Consider the following 22,665-nt stretch of genomic DNA (forward strand, 5'->3'; position numbering starts at 1 on the left):
ATCACATTCTCCTCTGTCGCTCGCTTCCAACTACCATGACACTGTTAATCAACGGGAAAACCAAAGAAAACCTGCGGAATACTTACCCGCTTGCTCGCTTCGATACTCGCGAAGTGCGCGAGTCCTGTCAGGCCCTTTAATCTGTCCCCAACCAGACAAGGGTACGACTACAACTGTTGCATTGTCTTCGCCACCCAACTCTTCAGAGTACGATAAAATTTGGTCGGCAGCTTTCTTTGGGCTGGGTGCACCACGGGCAACGTCCACTATTTCTTGATCCGATAGTATAGATGATACACCATCCGAGACGATGATCATGTAGGCCCACTTCGTGCCTGTCGAGGATGTCAGAAGTTATAAAAACACTGCACATGAATGATGAGACCTTCCAAGAGCATGGTTCGAACATCTGGTTCCGGAGTTATGCCGTATGGCTTCCACTTGAGATCTCCGAGGCTAAGACTAACATCAGCAAATCACTGAAAACAGGAAGGTGTGCTCCTCACGCTCTCGTATTTGCAAGAGCACCCATCCAGCTGCGAGGATGAAGGAGGGTGCGACAATATAAAACACTGTTCTGCCTTACCGAGACTCACCGAACGAATCGGTGATAAGTGATGAGCCCATCATACGTCGTAGACGTGCGGCCTCCATAAGGGTATCGGGGTGATGATTCTCGGTCATCGGGTGAGCAAGACAGTCGTTGGTACCACAAAGGAGTACTCGAGCATCGCTATTCGCATGTTTTCTAAACATATGTCTGTGTTGAATGAAAATATGACTAACCCCGCATGAGCGACTGTCAAAACAAGTTTTGTGGACGAGAAGAACGGGCGGGTATCAAGGGAGTGCAGAATTGCCACGGACGCTGTCGCTCCACATGTTCTGGCTTCACTCTCAATAGAGAGGAGGCGGTCTAAACTTGCCCCATTTGTAAACGTAAATCGGCGAGAAATTGTTGCTCACCAACTTCGAAGAATGCCTGGGTAGCACGTGCCTCGAGATCTAGCGGAGGGGTTCCGTTTGACTGATTTATCCAGGGAGCAAGGGCACCCCCGCGGAACCTCTTGAAATAGCCTCCTTGGTCCTTGATCCACAAATATAACTCTGGGATGTGAGCCTTGTCGACGGATTCGAATAAGCCATGTAACTCCTGGCGCAAAAATTGAGAAACGGTGGATCCGCCATGTCTGCATTGTGTTAACGACTGTGTATCAAGCTAGATACGATACACACCCATCGTAAAGGCCGACAAAGACTACCTGACGTGTTAACGGATCACTTATGTTTTTCGGCGCCCAGTCGATGCCTAGTGTTTTCTTCAAGCTTGCGCGTAGCCCTTCAGGATCCAAGAGTAATGATGCAAAAGAATAGTAGTCTTCCTGGTGACTGTGCAAACGGAGACTCAGACTCAGGTGCGCAACGAGGCGTGAGGAAGAGTGATCATACCCGCGAGTACCTCTTGACGATGCCACGCCTATGATGGTGGGGGAATGGAGTGGTACACGACCAGCGCCGCCTGCGGAAGATGAATTGTTCGTTCAGAATGGAAAGAGAGGAAGAAAGGTGACCTGGGGTAGAGAAGCGAAGAAAGTCATGATACCGGCGTGAGGAAATAAAGGACGAGGACAATGTTGTCTTGCGGGGTAATGAAGCTATTCGTTGCATGCTCTTGTAAGGGGATGGCGAGCATTGCCTCAATACATGAAGAAGTCGTACTATCCAAACCGCAGATGAATATGCCTCCGATCAAAAGTGGTGGGAAAATAGCGTAGGCGCCCGCATATACATATGGTCAATATCACAAGCTCAAGTTGACCCTCGGGAAAACAGTTTGGAACACCCTGCAGCTGAAGCATGCAGCTGCAGACAGTCTCTTCTCAAGTTCAAACCAGCCTTTTGGTCCGATAAATCCTCAGGAAGACCGTTAACAAAATTGCCGTCATGGTTACCCAACCACGCGATTAATATGCATTTATGCTCGTATAGGTATCATAGTACGCATATGCCTGTCATGTCATGCTGCAGCATGTAGGCATCAATTGCGAGGGCTACGCGATCCTTGGACTTGAGTCAAGATCTTCGAACTCCGTGCATGTTGGAAAGGAAAGAGCAACTCGGCTCCCAAGTGTACTCGAGCGCTTATCTCTAGCCGCGTAACCCGGTTCCGGTCCAGCTCGCTTGAAGGCTCGCCCCATGGAGGAGTTGCCTCAAAAAGCACTTTCGAAGCACTTTTCGTCTTATCGATCAGTTCCAGTGCCCCAATGACCACCTGGGGAAGCCTGATATCAGTAGTTTTATGAATCGAACAAAAATGCCAGCGCGAGCGTAGGCAACTTCGGACTTCCTTGCTGTTCTGTTCAGCGTCGAACTTCGATCATAATCACGTATATAAAGTATGTAACTGCGGTTTTTCATTTTTCTTCTGACCCTCAGGTTCTCTAATTTATCCAACCATGCTTGCCGCCGTTCTGTTGCTCGCTCTGCCCTTCTGCAGCGCAGAGTCAGCATCCAGTTATGCAGGATCAACAGTCGCTGATGTTTATCCTCCCCCCGGTGCCACCAACGTTGCTGTTGACGCTTACTTCCCAGATGGATCTCAAGTCGGTTATGCGGGTCCAACTCCTAGTCAGTGATGATGTTCATTGCAGTTTATACCTGTATTCTAATCAAAAACAAATTCAGCTGGTGCTGAACCTGAGGCCATTGCCACTGCCATCCCGTTTTCTAAGGTCGAGAACGTGTTTCCCTTGTCGAGGCCCAATTCGGCAGACGGCGAAGACATCACTTTCGACGTGATGCGTCACTGGGGAAACTTGTCGCCCATGTACTCCGTGGACTCGTTTGGTCTTCCTGATGCATCCCCCGTCATCCCAGAAGGATGTGGCCTCAACGCAGTACATCTCTTGATGCGCCATGGCGCTCGCTATCCAACCGCTGACTCCGGACCTTCTCACTTCGCCGCTAAAATAAATTCTGCTGCATCGAAACCGGGCTTCAATGCCACAGGCAATTTGCAATTCCTGGCAACCTGGACATACAAGTTGGGCGCAGAGATCTTGACCCCTTTCGGCCGTGAACAGCTGTATGTTCGCTCTCCTTCACGATACACCTCCTGACGTTCTTCTCTACCAGCTTTCACAACGGTGTTGCCTTCCGCTACAGATATGGCGAGTTACTCAATGCCTTCACGGACCTCCCAGTATTTCGTACTACTTCTCAAGGTTTGCTTGATCGAACGTTCGTTTCACAATGCACTCTGATAGTTTTCTCGTGACATATAGATCGTATGTTGGAATCTGCGTGAGCAACTGATTCATCTTTTTGTGTGTGTTGTGTCTGATAATGTCACCGGTAGCCTGAACTTTGCTGCGGGCTTTTTTGACGTTACAAGTTACGAAACCGACTATCACCAGGAGATCATCGTCGAGGCGGACAACTTCAACAACACCCTTGCTCCTTATTATGTGTGCCCCAACTCCAACACGGCTGATGTTGGTAACTTCGGTAGCACTCAGGCTAGTAAATGGGCGCATGTCTATCTCCAAGATGCTCAAGCGCGCTTGCAACCAATGATCCAAGGATTTAATCTGAGCATATCACGCTTGGTTGATATGCAGTCATTGTGCGCCTACGAGGTAATCACATCATCTACACCGTCTTCGTGGATTGCTGACATCCCGCAGACCGTGGCCCTCGGTTATTCCAAGTTTTGTGACCTCTTCACTGAGGAAGAATGGGAAGGATATGAGTATTACATCGGTAAGTTCCCTCGAATGATCCTTGCTGAGCTTGGCGTTGATTTTTGTTTGTAGATCTTGGTGAGCATATTGAATGGTAAACCTGAATGACTAATGACTTCATTTTAAACAAGGATTCTGGTACAGCAGTGGACCAGGTAATCCAACAGCAGCAGCGCAGGGCCTTGGCTATGTTCAAGAACTAGTGGCACGCCTCACTCAAACTCCCATCTCTGTGTGGAACAGCAGTACTAACAGCACTCTTGACTCCAACACCATCACATTCCCTCTCAACCAACCTATATATGTGGACGCCACCCACGACACAGTCATTTCCAATAGTATGTTGCCACTTCCTTACTATACAAGACTACTGACGAAGGGCTTAGTCATCACTGCCCTGAACTTTACCAGTCTAGCCGCAACTGGTCCTTTGCCAACCGACCATATCCCCCCTAAGCGTGTACGCAGTCTTGTAACACGTTGCTTACCTCGATTTCTGACCAGTCGTTAGTCTTACATTGCTAGCCAGATTGCACCTTTTGCCAGCCAGCTTGTAGCACAGGTACTGAGCTGCCCAGCCTCGGAGGAGCCCACTCATATCCGGTTCACCCTGAACGATGGCGTGGTGCCACTGACGGGGATTCAGGGCTGCACGGAAGATTCAAATGGTCTTTGCGCACTGCCCAGTTTCATCAGCGGAATGCAAGAACGAATTGGGCAGATTAACTTTGTGCATGATTGCTTTGCCAATTATACCATGCCAAATCCCGACGAGATCATCGATGGAAGATACCCTAGTTAAACGAACAATACTTGGTCACGTGATTATTTACATACACTTAGGCACGGCCAAATATAGTAATCATTCATTGACGACACGTTGTCCGAATCACGATCAACGATCAACCGGATATTTTGTATGTACCGCTGTTGGTATCTTTGCTGAGCGCTGATTTCCCAGTTACCGCAGTTTTTTGAATACGTCTCTTAATCGCGTGTTGTCGTACGCTCTCGTTGTTCAGCTTGCCGACCCTTAGCATTCTCACCCCTTGAGTGTTACCGTGGATTGTGATTTCATGCCAGCAGGTACTTTGTCACTTTGATCGATCGACAGCTAGTGTATTGTCTCACCTGATTCCCGACCAGGAAACTGAATTGCTAAATGACAGTCTATTGGGTAAAGACCGAAAAAGGAAGGATCTGATTTGCACCCTATATAATTGATTTGCGCTGGGGATGGCGCGGGCGCAACAAGTCCACAGTATCTTTCTTCTTTCCCGACCACCATGGCGAACTCGCCAGAAAGTGCGGCTTTCGACTTCGGGGATAGGTTGGGCTTAGCCTTCATCGTGGAGGCGGCAACACTGTCGGTACTGGCCATCACAACTCTTCTGGCATACATTACTGTACGTTATGTTCAATTTCAAAGTTGCAATGACTTACCCGGGATTTCACTAGTATAGCGCTGTCACCATTCGATTAGGTGCTACACGCAGGTGGTCGACGGATACTCACATTCATTATTATTTCCTCAACTTAATGGTTTTTGACCTCATTCAAGCAATCGGTGAGCCAACCATTTCTCGAATACACCCACCGGTGCCGCAGTCTTCTGACAGTGTTTCAGGGGGGATGTTCGATATAGCATGGATTGATGCTGCTGTGGGTTTACACTTTGTTTAACCACTCAATAATACTGAATTTCGTCTGCAGGGGATATACCCTGGCACAATATGCACTGTGCAAGGTATTATCCTTCTTGAAGTAGGATGTTGGAGCGCCCATTTACCATTCGTTATAGGAGCTTTCAAGCATGTAGGCAATACGGGGGCAGCTTTCAGGCGAGTCTAATATATAATTTGGTTTTGCATCTAGATAGGCTAACCAATTTTCAAAAAACAACAGCACCATGGTAACTCACTTGCCGTCCTGGAAACATCTCCTGTACTAACCGGTTTCCGCAGGCTATCGCCTTGCACACGATGCAAGTGCTAGTATTGAAGTGGAATACCCCTCCAAAAGCAGCACTACTTGGCACAGCTATAATATGGCTTACTGTTGGTTTAATGGTCGGGATACCAAATGCGCTGATTGACAATTTCTATGGCCCCACTGGGCATTGTACGTCCGCGATTCAGCGAGATATGTCATTTACGCGGCTAAATAATTTTACATTGGACAGGGTGCTGGATCGAACGTAACAATTTCCAACGAATGGGTCTTCAATACATGTGGATGTGGCTTGCAGCATTCATCTCTATTACTGTTTACATCTTCCTCGCTCTTGTGGTCAAACGGATCATCATCATCGATGGATATAGGATCCGGTGGGCGTCGGCTGAGAACCGCAGTCTCACGCCATCCGATGGTTCTGACCCCCGACTCCAACGGGACGGCGGAGCCATCGCGCTACGAATGCTTCTGTGAGTTTGACGATGGCCCACAGTCAGTGAACCGTTTCTAATAATTACTTTTCCAGCTATCCTGCGGTCTACATCATCACAGTAAGTGGAGTTGCTCATTAATTATGTACCCTCTGATTTTTCGACAGGTGTTGCCTATCACTGCCGCCCGCTTCACACAGTTTCACACACAAAAGGTACCATGGGGAGTGACGGCTTGGGCAGACACCCTTCTTCTCTTGTCGGGATTCTTCAACACCATCCTATACACGCTAACGCGCCCAAAGCTCCTGCCGCATTCACGTCGGTCACCCGCGGTTGTTTTATCATCCACGAGCTCAACCCCACATCTCGGTAGGACTCATCGCTTTCACAACCACAAGCACTATCCTTTCGATATAAAAATTGAAGAAGAAGAAGGAGAGCTCCCTTCTATGAGTTTTGAACTTGGACAGCCTCTGCGCTCCTCGTCCGAGTTGCGCTTTTCTCACCCTGTGATATCAAGTGTCGAGCAATGACCGATGTCTTGTGTATTTATGGGACACGGTTCCCGCCAGCGTTATGTGCTGCTTCGCGCACGTCTGTCCTTCCCTCGGTGGGATGACGGTGCACAAAATCCGAGTTTCTTATTTTATTTGAACGCATTTACTCTAGCCTTACACTAAGTAGACCACGTCCTTAGTGTTGTATTGCAATTGACATGTAGTAGGAATCCAATGGGAATCCAGCCATTTCAGTGTGTGGTGGCAGTGTACTTGCTAAGTGTGCACCCGGAATTCATCATGTGCAACTTGAAGTACGTGGACTGAACGTTAACGGTCTCGGCTCTCCACAACCACGTCAAGACAGACATTGCCATGGGGTCGAGCCAGTCGGCACCCAAGGTCACCGCTCATGATCGAGCGATTCTCGAGTGCGTGGGCTTTCGCGATTTCTCCACCAAACGGTAACGCCCAACAAGTGCATCCGTTCCTCAGTCTCAAACTCCAGCGCGATAAGCTAAAGCAGTACCAGAAGAAGGTTTGACCACACAGTCACTCGTAGAGATGCTGCGTCCATTATAATTATCTTTCAATATAGATACAAGTCGTGCTCGACCGCGAGCATGAAATTGCGAAAGCCCATCTCGCTACCGGTCAGAAAGACCGTGCTGTCATAGCCCTCCGTAGGCGCAAGTACCAGCAGAGCTTGCTGTTAAAGACTGACAGCCAATTGGAGAACTTGGAACAATTAGTCCGTTTCATTCATATTGCTCAGATGTACGCTGAAACCCTATGTTCGTTGGATGGCCTTGTAGGTGTCAACCATCGAGTTTTCTTTGGTCGAAGTTTCTGTCCTTCATGGTCTCAAGCAAGGAAATGATGTTCTTCAAGAGATTCATCGTGAGATGAGTATTGAGAGTGTCGAGAAGCTCATGGATGAGACACAAGAAGCGAGAGAGTATCAGCGAGTATGTCATATTCCGTGCTGCTTGTGCTGTGTTGAGGATGGTGTGCAGGAAATTGGCGATTTGCTAGCAAACCGATTAACACATGATGAGGAGGACGCCGTCCAGTCGGAGCTCCTAGCATTGCAAGGGGAAGCAGTCAGTGTACGAGCTGTCGGACATTTTTTTGGCATTTCTCACCTCGTTCCTGTTACGTATAGCTTGGACAGACAGAGCCTGGAATGCCCGTGGATTTGCCAACGCCACCAAAGACGTTACCGCTTGTTTCACAAGGTCAGCAGTTCACGATTGTCGGACGTGTTCGATCCTCATTTCTATTTAGAAGCCCAGCAAACGCCCCTAAAGACCAAGAGAGAGCGGGTTCCCGTGCCTGGTTAACCAAGCTAGCGCGCAATGTTTCCTAGAGATTTATGTTCTGGTATTATATTACTCATACCCTCCACTTTGCGACCGTCTCCCAGACATCTAAAGATACTACGACACTACAGTAGGATGGCAGATAATGATACAAATATCAGACACTAGAGCAAGTCAACAGAATCGTTTTACTACCAACTGTCAAAGTTTCCAAATCCTATTTTTCGTTTCTTCTTGGCATCGTCGCCAACGTCGTTGACTTGTACGCCAGGTGTTACCTGATCCAACGACCTCTTGACGCCTAGATACTTGCCAACTCCCGCACCTGCAGAACCCCCACCAAATGCCGAGTCCCCAGTGCCGACTTTGACCCCAAACCAATTAATATCATCCCCTTGAGTCTTTTCAGGCTGTTTCTTGGCATCATCTTGTGCTTCTGCACGCCGAGCGAGTTTTCTTGCGAGTCGTAATTTATGCGCTTCAAAGGGATCCTGATGTCTAGAAGAGAAGACATATGAATACAGGTCGGAGTAAAAAGGCTATTTACGCACATAATAACTTCCGTTATCCGAACCTGCTTCGATGGGCGTTCTGTTCCGTCTTTACGAGGAAGTTTTTCCAGAGCATCGAGGACGTCGTCTCCTCCAACAATTTTGCCGAAGACAGTGTGCTTGTTGTCGAGGTTCGGCGTAGCTCTGAATGTGACGTAAAATTGCGACCTGCGGCGGCACCAGTCAGCGAAACAGAAAAGAGAGGTAATCCGCAGACGAACCCATTCGTGCCAGCGCCCTTGTTGGCCATGGCGACGATACCACGACTATCATGTTTAGCAGCACCTCTCATATCATGCTCGTCTCGGAAAGGAGTACCCCAGTGGGACTCCCCACCAGAGCCTGTACCAGTAGGGTCACCCGTTTGCACCTACAGTGATGTGAGTATCCGATCTTAGGAGACGATGAATGAAGAAGTACCATGAAACCAGGGACAAGTCTGTGAAAGAGGCAGTCGTCATACTTTCCTGCTCTCGCAAGCATGAGAAAGTTATAACAAGTTTTTGGTGCCTGTGAGGGAGTGTTAGCCGCGTCAATGAGAGCACACATCACTGACTTTGTCACAATACAACTCCAGGTTAAGCGAACCGCCCAAACTGGTCACGACCCGGACATATGCTCGTCGTTTTCCAACATCTTTCTCTTTACCCTTACCCTTAGGAGGATTCGACATTTCCTCAAACATCAGTTCTTCCTAAGGCTACCATCAGCAAGAATGCTCGTTATAGCCGGTTCTTTTTGCGCACCTCGTCCCACAGTAATTGTGAACTTTGTGTCTGAGGATCCACAGACGTTGACGTCAATGACGCACCGGGTGCACCGCTAGAATAAGGAGAAATGTTCCCTGACATGGTACTCAGGCTGCAACCTGTAGTGAAAAACGGTGGAGCTCACAAGGGACAGCGGCTTTAGCCTTCACTTCAGAGACTGCTTTAACAGTGGTTGGTTTGGTCTTCTCTTGTTCCTTCTTTTCAATGGTAATAGCACTAGCATTGATTGTAGATGAGGGTGGGAGACCATGGGGGTTCTGCAATGTGATGACGTCCTCCCTGCAAAAGCAACATGAAGGACAGAATGGTGGATGAGAACTCGTCTACTAACTTCTTGAATTTAACGTCTTCAAGGAGATCCTTACCGCCTTTGATACTTTCTGCAAGAAAAACATTGCCTGTGGTAGCAATTGCTACGATATGCGAGTGCTCGCTGAATGGCTTGAATGAAATTGGATCATGGATTTCGCCAGATGTTTTGCGCGAATAGTGGAGTGTTATCAGGTCACTTGGTGAGAGAGACTCTTTGGTAATGGGATTTGTATTCTTATGCTGCCTTTGAACGAAAGCGTAAGACAAACGTCACCTTGCAAGAAGAGAGGACAACTCACTTTAGCCAAGGGATAATGTTTACAAGGTCAAACACGAGGCCTGTTCCATCCGCATTTCGGGCGCATACTGGATGATTAAATGCCTGGAAAGAAAGCGCGCAGCAGTCGAATGGCGTTTGCGCTCCGGGATGTGGTGCTTGGAGCTTTCTGTGCAAAACATGAGAAGAAATGATAATTTAGGTGCAGAAAGGACTTGCGCTTTGTACCCGGACGATGCAGAATGCTGTCCGAATTCGCCAGCATGTTCAGCATGTGTAATATAGAGTTTGTTAGAGTTTCCGTGGCCCATGTCGAGACTAATAACCCTCAAGTGAAATGAGTATACCTGGTCAAGCTTCTGAATCTAATAAACGCAAACAAGATCATCACAGGGTCTCCTCATCTCTTCGACTCATTCGTCCTTCTCAGCTCACGGATGCTGCGTCATGCCACCGTCAAAACAAGGCAAACTGCCGCCGTGCTTGATTTCCTTGCACCAAATGCATTCGGGTACCGTCTTGGTAGCTCCAAGGTGCAACTGCAACATTTGGTGACGAAACCATCCAAAAGACATGACATGGAGAAACTCGCAGAATTTCCATCCTCCGTACGCACACAAATTCCGGCAGTTCTTTGTGATAACATCAAGCAGCGTATCAGTTTACTGAACCAGCCAGGCGTTGCTGCTGTCTCTGACCCGGATATTAACTTCTTTGACGAAAAGGTCGTCCAGCTTCGTCTCGCTCTGAAGGCTGGTGACATCGCGCGAGTGGGAGAGCTGTGGTTGCAGTTGGAAGATAGAAAGTTGCTGCGACTCCTCGGTCGAGAGTTGCGTGGGTTCTCCGAGCGCGCTGCCAGGTTGTGCATCACGGACAACACTGAGCCATGGGACGCAAACGAGAGGAAAGTCATTGAGGGCATAGCCATTGCTGCTGCTTGTGAGGGTGCAGTCAATGCCCTCACAACTTGTATGATCACACATATAAAGAGAGGCGATTCGCAGGCAGTCCTTGACCTGTACAGACGTTTTCTGATGCACTTCAGCAACCGGACCGCGTCCGAGCCCCTACCGTCCTCAACACGGGAAGATTTTGAGGATGCGAATGGGCTAGCTCTCAATATTATTGGCGATCAGCCCTCCCACCTACCCAACTTCTCACTCGTCCTCGCGGCAATAGTCGCACATGCACTTGAAGATTCATTCGAGGGCGCACTGAAGATAATGCTTGACAATCCTGTCCGCATAAACCAGGCCGCCCAGAAGGAGTTCATGGCTTCATTTAATGACGTCTCATTCCGGAGAAAAGTTCAAAGCTACGTCGACCGCCTTGACATCGCAAGACTTGTTTCTCGCCACCACTCACTCAGCACTCATATCGCAAATCTCGCAAGCAATCAGGATCTTACACAGCTCCACAAGTTATACCGGGCTATCATCGACGGTTTGCATGGCCCAGAGTCATATCTCGCTGCCCGTGATTCCCAGAAATCTAGCCAGAGACCTGTCGTGGTCCAAGAGATCACTTGGGCGGCGTTCTTGACAGGGTTCTTACAGTGCCACCGTCGGGATCTGGCTGAGAACCTCTGGAATGACATACTTAAAAATGGCATCCGGCCTGGTGTCATCACATGGACAGCGCTCTTGGACGGGTTTGATAGCATGGGGGAAGCTGATGCCGCTTCCACAAGTTGGGATAATATGGTTTCCCAAGGCATTCGACCGGGGATTTTGACATATCGTGCTGTCATCTCGACATTATTCAACGTACGGAGACCAGATGACGCTATCGAAAAATTCGCGAAATTTAAGCAAGAGCTTGCTGATGGTTCGTTACCGGACAGTGGGGACGCTCTGCCTGTGTACAATACAGTGCTGCACGGTCTTCTCAATAACGGACGACCTGGTGACGCCGATGCGCTGCTGCAACATTTACGGCAGAAGGGTCCAAAGCCAGACATTGTTTCCTACAATACCTTCCTGCGACACCACGGCCGCAGAGGCGAATTCCGTGCAGTGTCGGTGTTGCTTGAGCGCCTCCGAGAAGATGGGCTGACCGGCGATGCGTTCACGTTTTCCTCTGTACTTTCAGCTCTTCTCAAGGTTGGGCGTACTGACGCCATCGACATCGTACTGAGTTTGATGAAGAAGCAAAATGTGGAGCCTAACGTCGCCGTCTTCAGCGCGATCATAGACCAACAGCTTCGCGAGCCCTCGGAGCAAGGTCTCAGCACGGCAATGGAGCTACTTCAAAAGATGGAGACAAATCCGGATGCCCAACCCAATGACGTGACATACACAGGTGTGCTTGCGTCCTTGCACCGCCAGTCATGGCCCAACGCCGCCCTAGCCGAGGAGTGCAGGAGATACGTCCTTAAAAGGATGAAGGAGCGAAACATCCGGTCTAATCGGGTGACCTACCACATACTGATCAAAGCATGTTTGGAGAACCCGGAAGCAGAAGGATTGCAGGGGGCATTGAGCTACTACAAGGAGATGGCAAACCGAAAAATCCCAATGAATTATGATACATGGTATGTCCTACTACATGGGTTGATTTCGAGGGAGGAATGGGCAGTTGCAGATGAGATGGTAGAGGATCTCCTAAGGTATATCAAACCGGTTGGGGCATTGGAGAGCCTGATTGGTAGAATTCAACGGCGGACAGCTTGGAGGATGAAGTTAGGGCCAAAACTTTATGTCTGACGTTGACCATACCTACAATAGAATATGCATCGTTCATCGCGAGAAGAATGACCATGCCAAAGGCTTCTCGCCCATGAAAAATGACTTGCCGAGACCGACACGAGTGTAACGACCGTACACTGCAAGACACAATGTTGTTAGTGGAGATGGACACAATGTGTTTGCACATACGCCAATAACTACATCTCCTGCCAAAGTACTTGCCTACCCATGGTAGTAGCAAAACGAGTGCGAGCTGCTGAAGCTCCTCTAAACTCTCATTCCACTCTTTCTCGGCCAAGCGGTAGTCTTCTTCATGATCATATGAAGAATCTGACGAGGAGTCTAGAGAATGGTCCGAGCGTTGCATGCTTTACTTGTAGTGTCTTGACGGATTGGGTCTCCAAATGAGGGGTAGCTCTTAGTTAATGGTGTTGCCACTTTGTAGTGTGGCGTTGCATTTGTGTACGTTTTTGATGCACCACTTTTAGGCCTTAACAGACAAACAGTTTCTCTGCCTTCCCTCCTACTCCACTTGTCATTCACTCTCTCCTACCATCACCAGTCCATGCATTATGGCAGATGTTGCTCTTCCACCCTCCCGACACAAATTAGTCGGGCAGCCTCTCCTCTATGCCATTTCCGTGTTCGCTAGTTTGGGTGTTTTCCTGGTATGCTTCCTCATAACTGGCACGAGACATTCAATTAATCATTGGTGTTACTTTCTAGTTCGGATATGACCAGGGGTTCGTTAGACATGTCTCGTTGTTTTACTAGCTACTGAGTCCAGGGGCAGCGTCATGTCAGGCATTATCACTGGACCCTATTTCAAACAGTACTTCAACTCGCCTGGTCCGATTGAAGTTGGTACTATGGTTGCAGTCCTTGAGCTTGGGGCACTCGGTATGTTTTGATTTATCAGTTTTATCCTGTATAATAACGTCCCACAGCCACGTCGATTGCTGCTGGTCGCGTCGGGGATATAATTGGCCGGAAGGGGACCCTCTTCACTGGGGCTCTCGTGTTTACTATTGGCGGTGCTGTTCAGACATTCACCACAGGGTACTACGTCATGATCATTGGTCGAGTGATCAGCGGCTGTGGAGTCGGGCTCTTGTCGTAGGTCCTCGATGTTCAAATTTTGTGCAAATGCTCAGCACGGTTTTCAGTACGATCGTTCCTATATATCAAAGCGAAATTTCTCCGCCCAATCATGTAGGTCTTGAGCTTCACACGGTTTATTGCTACTGATTTTGTTTGCAGAGAGGCGCGCTTGCGTGCATGGAATTTTCCTGTAATGTTTTCGGCTATGCAAGTTCTGTTGTGCGTCGTCTCTATCTGTTGCAGTTATTGCGGTTATGAAGGCAAGCTCACATTCTCCACAGTGGGCGGATTATTTTTGCTCTTTCATCGAATCCGATCTTTCTTGGCGCATACCCCTTTTTCTGCAGTGTGTCATTGGAAGCATCCTTGCCGCGGGAGCCCTGATTATGCCCGAGAGCCCTCGGTATGCCGTCTCTCATTGTCGCAGTGACATGTACTGAAGTCATCCAGGTGGTTGATTGACACCGACCAAGATGTTGCTGGGATGAGCGTCATCGTGGATCTGCATGGAGGAGATCCTAATAACATTATCGCTCAAGCTGAATTCCAAGAAATCAAGGACAAAGTCATTTACGAGGTGCGCTAATCCTCGGTTCAGCAAGCATCATTTACATTCAACAATTGCAGCGCGAACTTGGTGAAGGACGCTCGTATGCTGTAATGTGGAGGAAGTATAAGCGACGCGTGTTGCTTGCCATGTCTTCCCAGGCATTCGCTCAGCTGGTAAGTCTTCTGCCCACTTACGGATACTATGCCGTCATGAACATATGTTTCCTAGAATGGAATCAACGGTAATTGTCTGTTTTTGTACGGCTTTCATGATACTAATGATGCGAAATGAAAACTAGTGATTAGTTACTACGCTCGTACGCATTTTATTTCACAACTCAGTGATCTTGAACTGATGCGAGCATTGTTTAGCATCTGTTTTCGAAGGTACGAGTGCATGTATTTTATTGTTTGGAAAAATCTCATCGAAACGCAGAGGCCGGGTGGCTTGGCCGCGATGCTGTGCTGATGACCGGTATCAACGCTATCATTTACGTCTTGAGCACTTTACCCCCGTGAGTGGTAGCATCAACGGTCTTGTTAGGAAGGCTGAACGCTCCCATAGCTGGTATCTCGTAGACCGTTGGGGTCGCCGCGTCATCTTGCTCTCTGGTGCCGTAATCGTGGGTACCCTTTCTGATTGATAACCTTCGATGACCTCATGGATATACAGATGGGCGTCGCCCTGGGCTTCACTGGCTGGTGGATGTACATTGACGTACCAGCTACTCCCAATGCTGTGGTGGTTTGTGTTATCATCTTCAATGCTGCATTTGGCTACAGGTACGCTGTCGCAGCACATTTTTAGACCTTCGTCTGATATCGTCTTAGTTGGGGCCCTATTCCATGGCTCTATCCCCCCGAGGTGATATTATTTCAGCGATAACTTGAATGTGATGCTGAATTTGCTCCAGATCATACCCCTCGCATTCCGTTCCAAAGGTGTATCTATATCCACTGCGACCAATTGGTGAGCACCAGGCATCTGTCACTCCTCAACCAACTGACATAACCAGGGCATTCAATTTTATTGTCGGAGAGACGACCCCGTACCTGCAAGCAGTCATTACATGGAGATTATACCCTATGCATGGGTTCTATTGTGCATGTAGTTTCATTCTCGTTTATTTCTGTGGGTGGATGCTCTTCAATGTTGTTCTCCATGCTCACAGTTCAAACGTAGTATATCCAGAGACTAAAGGTGTTCCTCTCGAGGAGATGGATGCTGTGTTTGGTGAAGGTAAAGTTTTCCCAATCTCCTCCAGTTGTATGGTATTGATCGTGTATTCGCAGAGGAGAGGCTGGATTATGAGTCCGAGCGGGCATCCCTGATGTCCAATACCCGCAGCCCTTCGGTACGGTCTGGCTCTCGACCCAAGGCCGCCACAGACCGTGGCTGGGTTAGCCGGCTAATCTATCGTGACGACAGGAGCACATACCAGCCCATTGGTGAGGGTGATGAATAGGAACTCGCGAGGATTGAAGGCGGCCACGTGAAGGCGCACGAAGAAGATTTTCATGACGCGAGGGAGCAGCTCTCGCCCTCCTCTTCTTCCCTCGTCCCCTAATGCTGCTGCGGTTACTAATGGAAGTGATATTTAATTGCGAGACAGTATGCTAGTGTCGCTTGCGGCATGCTACTTGCATTTATCACCAGCAGTTGCGCCTTTCAATCCTCATGATACGCTACGTACTGGCTCACAATTACGACTTCACTTCGTTGACACCATTTATGTATCTTACTGTTCATCATTGATATTGTACTTCCAACCACAATATGATTTTATGCTTCCGTTGCTTTATATCGCTCTCGAGGTGTCACGTGTCTGCATGGGTTTTCCTTCTTCTCCACCAGTCGCGCTGTTATATCGCAGCTGGGCGCGTCAGTCAATCTGCAGGAAGCATGTGCTACTGCGCTACATGAGCCGTAGCTCGGAGGCACATGCCAAAGAGCTGTTACGCGCGAAAAGTACAGGGACACCGGATGTTGTTACCTTTGAGTCCCTTGGAGTGGGGACACCAATTGCGGCAGCTCTCCGTGCTGCATTCCCCGATGTCCAGCAACCGACAACGATGCAGCGCAAGATGATATCTGCTGTGGTGGGTGGGCAGGACATCATCATGCAGGACTTCACTGGTACTGGAAAGTGCGTACTTCCACATCTTTTGCTGAAAGCTGACTCGAACGAATGTCTTTCAAGGTCATTTGGATTACTCCTTGGACTCTTGAGCAAATCAAGGATCTCTAGATACGACCCGGGAAAAGGAAAGGACCATGCAACAAAGGGTATCACAACTCTCCTGATCGTCCCTCACCGCGACCTTGCATACCAATTTTTGCACTGGTTACACCACATGCTGACGTTTGCAGGTGAACCTGCTCCGTATTCGCTCGCTTCGATTGCACAGGTGCTAGTCCGCGGCTCACCACCCGAAAACCTCACAAACTCATCTCCTCGGATCCTGGAGGCGATTGTGAACCCATCGTCATCTGGAATATCCGTGTTGCGCGAACATCCTCCGCATATACTCATTGCCACACCAACTGCGCTTATAGACGTGCTTCGCAAGGAGCCCGAGGTACTCCAGTTATCCACGTTATCGACTGTCGTCGTCGATGAGGTGGACTCGCTTCTGCAAGTGGTGCCCCAGAAAGGCTCAAAGTATGCCAGAGAAAAAGCCGAGCGGTCAAATGAGAAGCATCCCCCCGTTCTGAAGACTGTGCTGGATGTCCTCTATACGAATACGAAAACTAATAGCTCATCCCATTTGCGGAAGCGTCTTTTAGAGATGAAGTTGGCCCCAATTCATCGGCCGCAACTGATCATGCTCAGTGCAACGATGAGAAATAGGTTGAGGACGGCATTCTTCGGCGCATACGGATGGTTTAGAAGGGGCAAAGTGCTAAAGCTTATCAAAGCTTCGTCCAGCTCGCGCCCTGCTCATGGTCTTAACCGCACGATCACACACCATGTTCTTGTTGTATCGCAGGATGGCTCTGTGAAAAATATAGCTGGCGCTCGCAAAGCTCGAGTCCTTATATCGTCGGACTCGTCTGAGCCTGTGAATTCTTGTGTGGAGGAAGAGGAAGAAGAGTTTATTTTTGATGAGGATGATGAAGCACTGCTCGATGATGAGACTGACACGGGTGGGGATATTTTATTTTCACGTTGTCATTCGCTTACAGACAATTTGATTTGCGACTAGATTTGCTACAAGCTCCTCCTGTGTTTACTCCAGGGATGCTTGAAGCCGTCGCATCCGCATTCGCTCTCGACGTACCAAACATTGCGCTTCTTGTCGTACCCGCAACTACATCCGTCCGGCGGGTTATTTTTGAGTTAAATCAACTCGGGGTGAATGCCCACGGTCTCGATCTCGTGGACAATGAAGCCGGCCGCGCACACCTTCTGTCTAAGAACGGCGATATCCCCGATGAGAATCCCACATTGCTTGTATCGACGCTTGCGACCACCCGAGGGATCGATTTCCCTGCGCTGACCCACGTTTTCCTCCTTGGACTTCCGGAAGAGCGCGCGGGAGATGTTTACCAGCATGTCGCCGGACGAGTTGGTCGATTCGGCCGCCGAGGCAAGGTAATCACCGTTCTAGAGGGACGCCGGGAGAATGAGGGGAAGAAAGGCAAAGTTTCGGTCAGGGATGATTCGAAGAAGATGGATATGGTGCTGAAGAAGCTCGGTATTCCTGCAACAAAGCTGGAGCATTTCGAGTGAGATAGGGAGATATATTTTGCATTTCAGCATCTGGGAATGTGAACCGTGCCCGTCGGGGAACTACGGTACATTAGATATCCCTAGGGAAACACGGTTGTGAACCGTGGTAGTCGGATTGAGGTTTGCCGGAGGAGGGCACACTCAGGCTGTGGAGGATGGTGAACATGAGGATTTGATGTGGCGCAAGCGTGGAAATTTGTGACGGGATTATTAACGGTCGTTGCTGTCTTGCACGCGGATCAGACCAATCATAGGTCCAAATAGGATCATGGCATGATGTAACCTTGGTGTGAATGAATCCATGAATAGCCTATGGGTGGCTGACTTGCTAGCGCCGAGGCCAAGTACTAGCCTGGCCTGGTCTCTCTTCCTCCTCTACCGTATACCCCCAGGCTGCAGTTCGGTTAAACAACTGTCTTTGCTCATCGTGCTCAACAATGGCGAGAGCTCATCCTGGCTCGTCCATTATCTTATGTCTTCTCCTTTGCTCGTCCCTCTTTTTCCAGGTTTCGGCTCAGTCTACAAACCTCACAACTGCGAGCGGCGGTACACCTTCTCCTACCGTCTCTGCAAACCTTACAACGTTTTTGACGACTAGCTCCTACACGTTGACAACCGTCAGTCACTCAGGAAACATTGCAACCACTATCACCACCGTATTACCTACAGTATACAATGCCACGAGCACTATTCATGCCAATACATCCACACCAACGTCCTCCGCCTCACCTACCCCAACTCCCATCGTCCTAGCTACTAGAATCACCCCGGCTTTCGGTGTCTTGGGAGCGATCCTCATCATAACCGGACTACCAAGTGCGTTCTGGGGCCACAAGAATAGATGGTAATTTCTCTCATTTGTGGATCTATCAGTTTCTCACTCACACCATGTAGGACATCCTTCTTCCTCATTGGTTTCTACACCCTTTCATTGGTCTGCTTCGTCCTTATCGTCAAGTTTGGCATTCTTCCCGCGATCAACCCACCGAACAACACACTTCAGGGCATGTTCGTTTTGGCCTCTGCCGTTGCTGGCATAATGGGCGGCGCGTTCACAATATTCTTCTGGAAGGCCACTAAATACTTCATTGGCGCATGGGGTGGTTTCGCATTCGGACTGTGGATACAATGCTTTAGAAATGGCGGTCTTATTACCCCTGTTGGGATGAGATGGATTCTGTATATAGGTAGCTGTTTCCTCCGTGGCCTACCTCGTTCCCTGCTAACTCGCCACTTAGCGTGCAGCGTGGTCGCATTTGTCCTTTGTACGATACCCAGGATACATTGGCATATGCTTCTGGTGGCAACTGCCTTCGTTGGCTCGTCCGCCTTTATACTCGGTGTGGATTGCTACACGACAGCTGGCTTAAAAGAGGTTTGCATCATTTTCCATAGCCAGCTCATGACCACTCACACATGACGCTAGTTCTACGTCTGGAATCTAGGTTTCACTACTCTGTTCCCCAAGTATGTTAATAACGGCATTGCGTTCCCGGTGACCCAAACAATGGAAATCGAACTTGGTCTCATTGGAGCGATCACTTTGATGGGTGGAGCCGTTCAGCTCCGCATCCTCCGTGTCTTGCAGCGCAAACTCAAGGAAATTGCTGAAGAAGAAAAGAAGCGGGATGAAGAGGCCGAACTCAACGCTTCCGGCAGATTCGCGGAGCTCTCAAAGGAGCAGGAGGAATGGGAGCGCGATCACCCATCACTTGGAATGCATGGCCGCACGGCCAGTGGCTACTCTGGAACACCTTTGATGAAGGACTTCCCCACTAGGGGTTCCCAGGAAGGGCGGGCCTCAATGTTCACGTTGGTTGGCGGGCGTGGTCGCTATACATCAGGAGTGTCTGAATTCATGGCTGCTTCTTCCCCTGACGAAGATTCCAAGCGGGCTGCACGAGATTCTCAAGCGCCTGGTGCCTTGCCTGCGCTTGACCTTGGTCTTGGGATTCAACAGGATGTCCCTTCTGGGTTCATTACTGATAACGATCCTGACAGCAGTGACACGAAACACAGCGATGTGAGGAAAGTTGGTATCTCATCGGAGTTGGAAGATCTCGCACGCAAGGAGGAGCTTCTTGCCGAAATTCAAACCATCAGACGCTCAATCGATGCACTCAGATCGGATACGCCTGGCCTTGACTCGGACGACTCCCGCTCTCGTCGTATCTCTTTGACCTCTCGCCGCACCCTCAGTTATGATCTTGATAATGCTATTGCTCCACGTCCACACACTCGCCCACCCAGACAACCAGATCCACGTGGTCGTGTACAATCCATGGAACTTTCCAAGCTTATTGACACGCCTCCGCTTGGTGCATCCATTGGCCGTCCTACAAGCGTTCCTCTGCGCGATGATGACTGGGACTCATATGTTCGTGACCGTAAGCTCCTACAACCACCAGCCGGGGTAACTGCACCCATCCCAACAAGCCGTATGTCCACGACGGGATCACTATCTGCACAACAACGCCTACCTGTCCCGCCAGCTGTCACTGAAGCCCTCTCCCAAAGGAAACGCCGGGAGAGTTTGTTGGACCCTGGCGTTGGTCCAGACACAAGCGCGAAAGATACGTCGGATGAGGATGCGCCTATTGCCACGCTTGCAACAGCCCGCGCTCATACGAGGAAGCCCAAACCATACTTCAACGGCATGGTCCCATCTGTATTAACACCCTCGCAGCCTCCTGCAGTTGCACCGCCTTCCCAGCGTTATCCTCCTGTCATCTTCACCAGGAATGCGCCATCGTCGCCTGAGCCCGAGCGAAGCAACATTCCGATCGTCCTCCCTCCCACTCGACCACTGAAGGCTGCAGTTGTTGAGCCCTCCAGCAATATTCCTGTCATTATTCCTCGCGGACAAAGCGCAATCATCGCAGCGCCAGTTGCCAAGAGGCCAGAACCTCAGCGTGTCGCGACGTTTGAGGAAATGGAGGAACGACATAGGGAGAAGATGCGGGGTCTTCAAGCTCCCATCACGGAGGCCGAGAAACAAAATGCGGAGGTCGTAGCTGCCAAGCGCCGCTGGGAGCGCTCAAACGCAGCGGAGCGGGAAGCAGTGAACAGACGGCAAGCTGAGAAGGCCGCAGAGCTCGCACGAGAAGAGAAGGAGAAGTTGCGGCGTAAGTCAGAGGACGGGCTTGGCAGGACGGGAGAGGACGACAAGAACCCAGAACGTCGACCCAAGGGAATAAACGCTGACAAACTCGCTGCGATTGGTGGTGTCAACAACCCATCATCATCGAAACGCCAATCGGTACTGAGAGTGGAGGATTGGCAGCGGCATCAGCAGGATGCGGAGCTTGGAGTTCGCCCTGAACGCTCCACTGGTGCCAAGCGAGAGTCTCGTACGATGAAGACTGAGGCCAACGCAACTGTCCCATTCCCTGGACAAAGTCGCCCTCGAGACTTAGCGATGGACAGACGCCGCTCTGCTGGGGTCCCTCGCGACCCTCCAAGTTGAGTTAGATTGCGTTAGATGTCAGGTGTTATGCGCAGCACGTCACTCATTTTCTAAAACATATTGGACGTTCGGCTTCATGGACATATTTTTACGCCCATCGTTTCATTAGGGTCTCACCACGGTCCCCACGTATCTCTCCCAAACTTCGACATTAATATTGTTTTCTTATCGTCAATCCCCACTTCTTGCATTATGCATATGTAGGACCATTGTAATACATGTCGCACGATGATTCGAGTCTGCGTATGTTTTGTAGGTAGCTGCATAGACTTCATTGGGGATAGCTTGTAGCTCTGGGCCCTCTTGACCACATTGTCGCGGAGTTTGTAATATACATTGGGGGCGATCATGTTTTGACTTTCATATATGGAGCTCCAATGGGGCTCCAGCTCAACATCCTCCATAGAACAGGCCCATCATGGCCATGCGTCGTTCCAATACCGCACCTCAGCCTCTCGAATGTCAAGTTCGACCTCCTCTAGCCAGGGCAAAGTCTACCATAGATGGTTTCATTCCCCGCTTACATCAACCATCACTACCCCAGTACAGGTTTAGTGTATCTTCAACGGCGGCCTCCCCGCTTGCCAGTCCGCGCGATAGAGAGGACCCGTTCAGTCTTACGGGCTTTTTCCCTGCCTTATCTCCGGCAAGAAAAGGGGAACATTGGGAGTGGTTACGGCAAGAACAGCTTGAACCATCATATGGACATGCAGAGGATGAACTTGATTCTATTTACTCGTTACCAGATGACGATGTTGATGGATCTTTGCCTCGTACTCCGGGACCCGTCGTGTTCGCACGGGCGGCGGAAGATGTGATAGAGAAGACTATCAAAGGGGAGGATAAAATGGGCGTGTTATCTGTACTTAGTAAGTCCGCTTTAACCAATCAGCTGTACTGGAGTTGATCTGGTTGATGTTTAAGATACAATTTTCTTGACAAAAGATGGAGAGGATGAAGCAGCGGATCATGATGGGCTTCATGGGCTTCGTCGTGCTGATGAACAAGAAGAAGCTGGATATTGGAGTGAGTGGTGGCCAGTACGATGGGCATTACATGCGATGTCGAGTATAGTTTAGATGTCACGCCACTGACTGGTGACCCCCGAAAAGGGGTCCCATTTTTATTTATTTATAAATGAAATTTCTCACGAGGACACGTGTTTGTAATTGTTTTTTCTCACGTCTTTGTAAGGTTGAAATGATTCCAGTGATTCTCATTTTCCCACCTCTCTTCTCGATTCCCACAGCTGGCTACCAACATCGTTAT

General features: G+C 49.4%; 10 protein-coding genes across 10 annotated transcripts; 8 read left to right on the plus strand and 2 right to left on the minus strand.

Moving 5' to 3' along the window:
* Position 1: 1 nt before the first annotated feature.
* On the minus strand, positions 2-1,668 carry DEU56DRAFT_725584 (phosphatase 2C-like domain-containing protein; the record flags this gene model as incomplete). Its single annotated transcript, XM_041347877.1, has 10 exons — positions 2-30; positions 87-335; positions 386-456; positions 507-536; positions 587-733; positions 787-916; positions 967-1,190; positions 1,237-1,389; positions 1,450-1,519; positions 1,572-1,668. The coding sequence occupies 10 exons, from the start codon at positions 1,666-1,668 to the stop codon at positions 2-4; spliced, it is 1,200 nt and encodes a 399-aa protein (XP_041214418.1).
* A 788-nt stretch (positions 1,669-2,456) lies between these two features.
* DEU56DRAFT_907116 (histidine phosphatase superfamily) lies at positions 2,457-4,545 on the plus strand (the record flags this gene model as incomplete). The annotated part of the gene is made up of 10 exons (XM_041356871.1): positions 2,457-2,628; positions 2,686-3,085; positions 3,136-3,224; positions 3,285-3,303; positions 3,359-3,638; positions 3,687-3,762; positions 3,816-3,821; positions 3,875-4,081; positions 4,130-4,203; positions 4,255-4,545. 10 exons carry the CDS (start codon positions 2,457-2,459, stop codon positions 4,543-4,545), a joined length of 1,614 nt encoding a protein of 537 aa, XP_041214419.1.
* Positions 4,546-4,703: 158 nt separating this feature from the next.
* On the plus strand, positions 4,704-6,881 carry DEU56DRAFT_770034 (uncharacterized protein). The gene is made up of 11 exons (XM_041351378.1): positions 4,704-4,829; positions 4,890-5,149; positions 5,202-5,310; positions 5,371-5,405; positions 5,457-5,490; positions 5,545-5,584; positions 5,649-5,655; positions 5,708-5,864; positions 5,926-6,166; positions 6,223-6,247; positions 6,295-6,881. Exons 2-11 carry the CDS (start codon positions 5,030-5,032, stop codon positions 6,661-6,663), a joined length of 1,137 nt encoding a protein of 378 aa, XP_041214420.1. The 5' UTR covers positions 4,704-4,829; positions 4,890-5,029; the 3' UTR covers positions 6,664-6,881.
* A 158-nt stretch (positions 6,882-7,039) lies between these two features.
* Positions 7,040-7,970, plus strand: DEU56DRAFT_907118 (Snf7-domain-containing protein; the record flags this gene model as incomplete). The annotated part of the gene is made up of 6 exons (XM_041356872.1): positions 7,040-7,165; positions 7,226-7,378; positions 7,443-7,595; positions 7,644-7,730; positions 7,793-7,865; positions 7,915-7,970. 6 exons carry the CDS (start codon positions 7,040-7,042, stop codon positions 7,968-7,970), a joined length of 648 nt encoding a protein of 215 aa, XP_041214421.1.
* An 85-nt stretch (positions 7,971-8,055) lies between these two features.
* DEU56DRAFT_377286 (cyclophilin-like domain-containing protein) lies at positions 8,056-10,229 on the minus strand. The gene is made up of 10 exons (XM_041345929.1): positions 10,079-10,229; positions 9,882-10,028; positions 9,602-9,826; positions 9,395-9,549; positions 9,247-9,344; positions 9,057-9,194; positions 8,921-9,010; positions 8,722-8,870; positions 8,501-8,668; positions 8,056-8,447 (listed from the first exon to the last, which is right to left on the minus strand). Exons 1-10 carry the CDS (start codon positions 10,168-10,170, stop codon positions 8,141-8,143), a joined length of 1,569 nt encoding a protein of 522 aa, XP_041214422.1. The 5' UTR covers positions 10,171-10,229; the 3' UTR covers positions 8,056-8,140.
* A 17-nt stretch (positions 10,230-10,246) lies between these two features.
* Positions 10,247-13,007, plus strand: DEU56DRAFT_770043 (uncharacterized protein). The gene has a single exon (XM_041351379.1). It carries the CDS (start codon positions 10,297-10,299, stop codon positions 12,562-12,564), a length of 2,268 nt encoding a protein of 755 aa, XP_041214423.1. The 5' UTR covers positions 10,247-10,296; the 3' UTR covers positions 12,565-13,007.
* On the plus strand, positions 13,008-15,998 carry DEU56DRAFT_770046 (general substrate transporter). The gene is made up of 20 exons (XM_041351380.1): positions 13,008-13,214; positions 13,273-13,289; positions 13,340-13,446; positions 13,494-13,662; positions 13,713-13,758; positions 13,807-13,866; positions 13,929-14,050; positions 14,098-14,224; positions 14,275-14,370; positions 14,426-14,438; positions 14,496-14,513; positions 14,569-14,583; positions 14,633-14,711; positions 14,762-14,819; positions 14,870-14,979; positions 15,028-15,061; positions 15,111-15,166; positions 15,213-15,328; positions 15,380-15,436; positions 15,490-15,998. Exons 1-20 carry the CDS (start codon positions 13,119-13,121, stop codon positions 15,660-15,662), a joined length of 1,569 nt encoding a protein of 522 aa, XP_041214424.1. The 5' UTR covers positions 13,008-13,118; the 3' UTR covers positions 15,663-15,998.
* Positions 15,999-16,029: 31 nt separating this feature from the next.
* On the plus strand, positions 16,030-18,212 carry DEU56DRAFT_770050 (P-loop containing nucleoside triphosphate hydrolase protein). Its single transcript, XM_041351381.1, has 3 exons — positions 16,030-16,343; positions 16,398-17,344; positions 17,404-18,212. The coding sequence occupies exons 1-3, from the start codon at positions 16,117-16,119 to the stop codon at positions 17,928-17,930; spliced, it is 1,701 nt and encodes a 566-aa protein (XP_041214425.1). The 5' UTR covers positions 16,030-16,116; the 3' UTR covers positions 17,931-18,212.
* A 155-nt stretch (positions 18,213-18,367) lies between these two features.
* Positions 18,368-21,396, plus strand: DEU56DRAFT_947967 (uncharacterized protein; the record flags this gene model as incomplete). Its single annotated transcript, XM_041359073.1, has 4 exons — positions 18,368-18,774; positions 18,825-19,117; positions 19,169-19,305; positions 19,357-21,396. 4 exons carry the CDS (start codon positions 18,368-18,370, stop codon positions 21,394-21,396), a joined length of 2,877 nt encoding a protein of 958 aa, XP_041214426.1.
* A 418-nt stretch (positions 21,397-21,814) lies between these two features.
* On the plus strand, positions 21,815-22,261 carry DEU56DRAFT_707800 (uncharacterized protein; the record flags this gene model as incomplete). The annotated part of the gene is made up of 1 exon (XM_041347450.1): positions 21,815-22,261. A coding segment is annotated over one exon (447 nt), but the record flags the coding sequence as incomplete, so codon positions are not given.
* Between the last annotated feature and the right edge of the window lie 404 nt (positions 22,262-22,665).

This window comes from Suillus clintonianus (assembly GCF_016758775.1).
Source record: "Suillus clintonianus strain FC179 chromosome Unknown DEU56scaffold_4, whole genome shotgun sequence".
Lineage (NCBI taxonomy): Eukaryota > Fungi > Basidiomycota > Agaricomycetes > Boletales > Suillaceae > Suillus > Suillus clintonianus.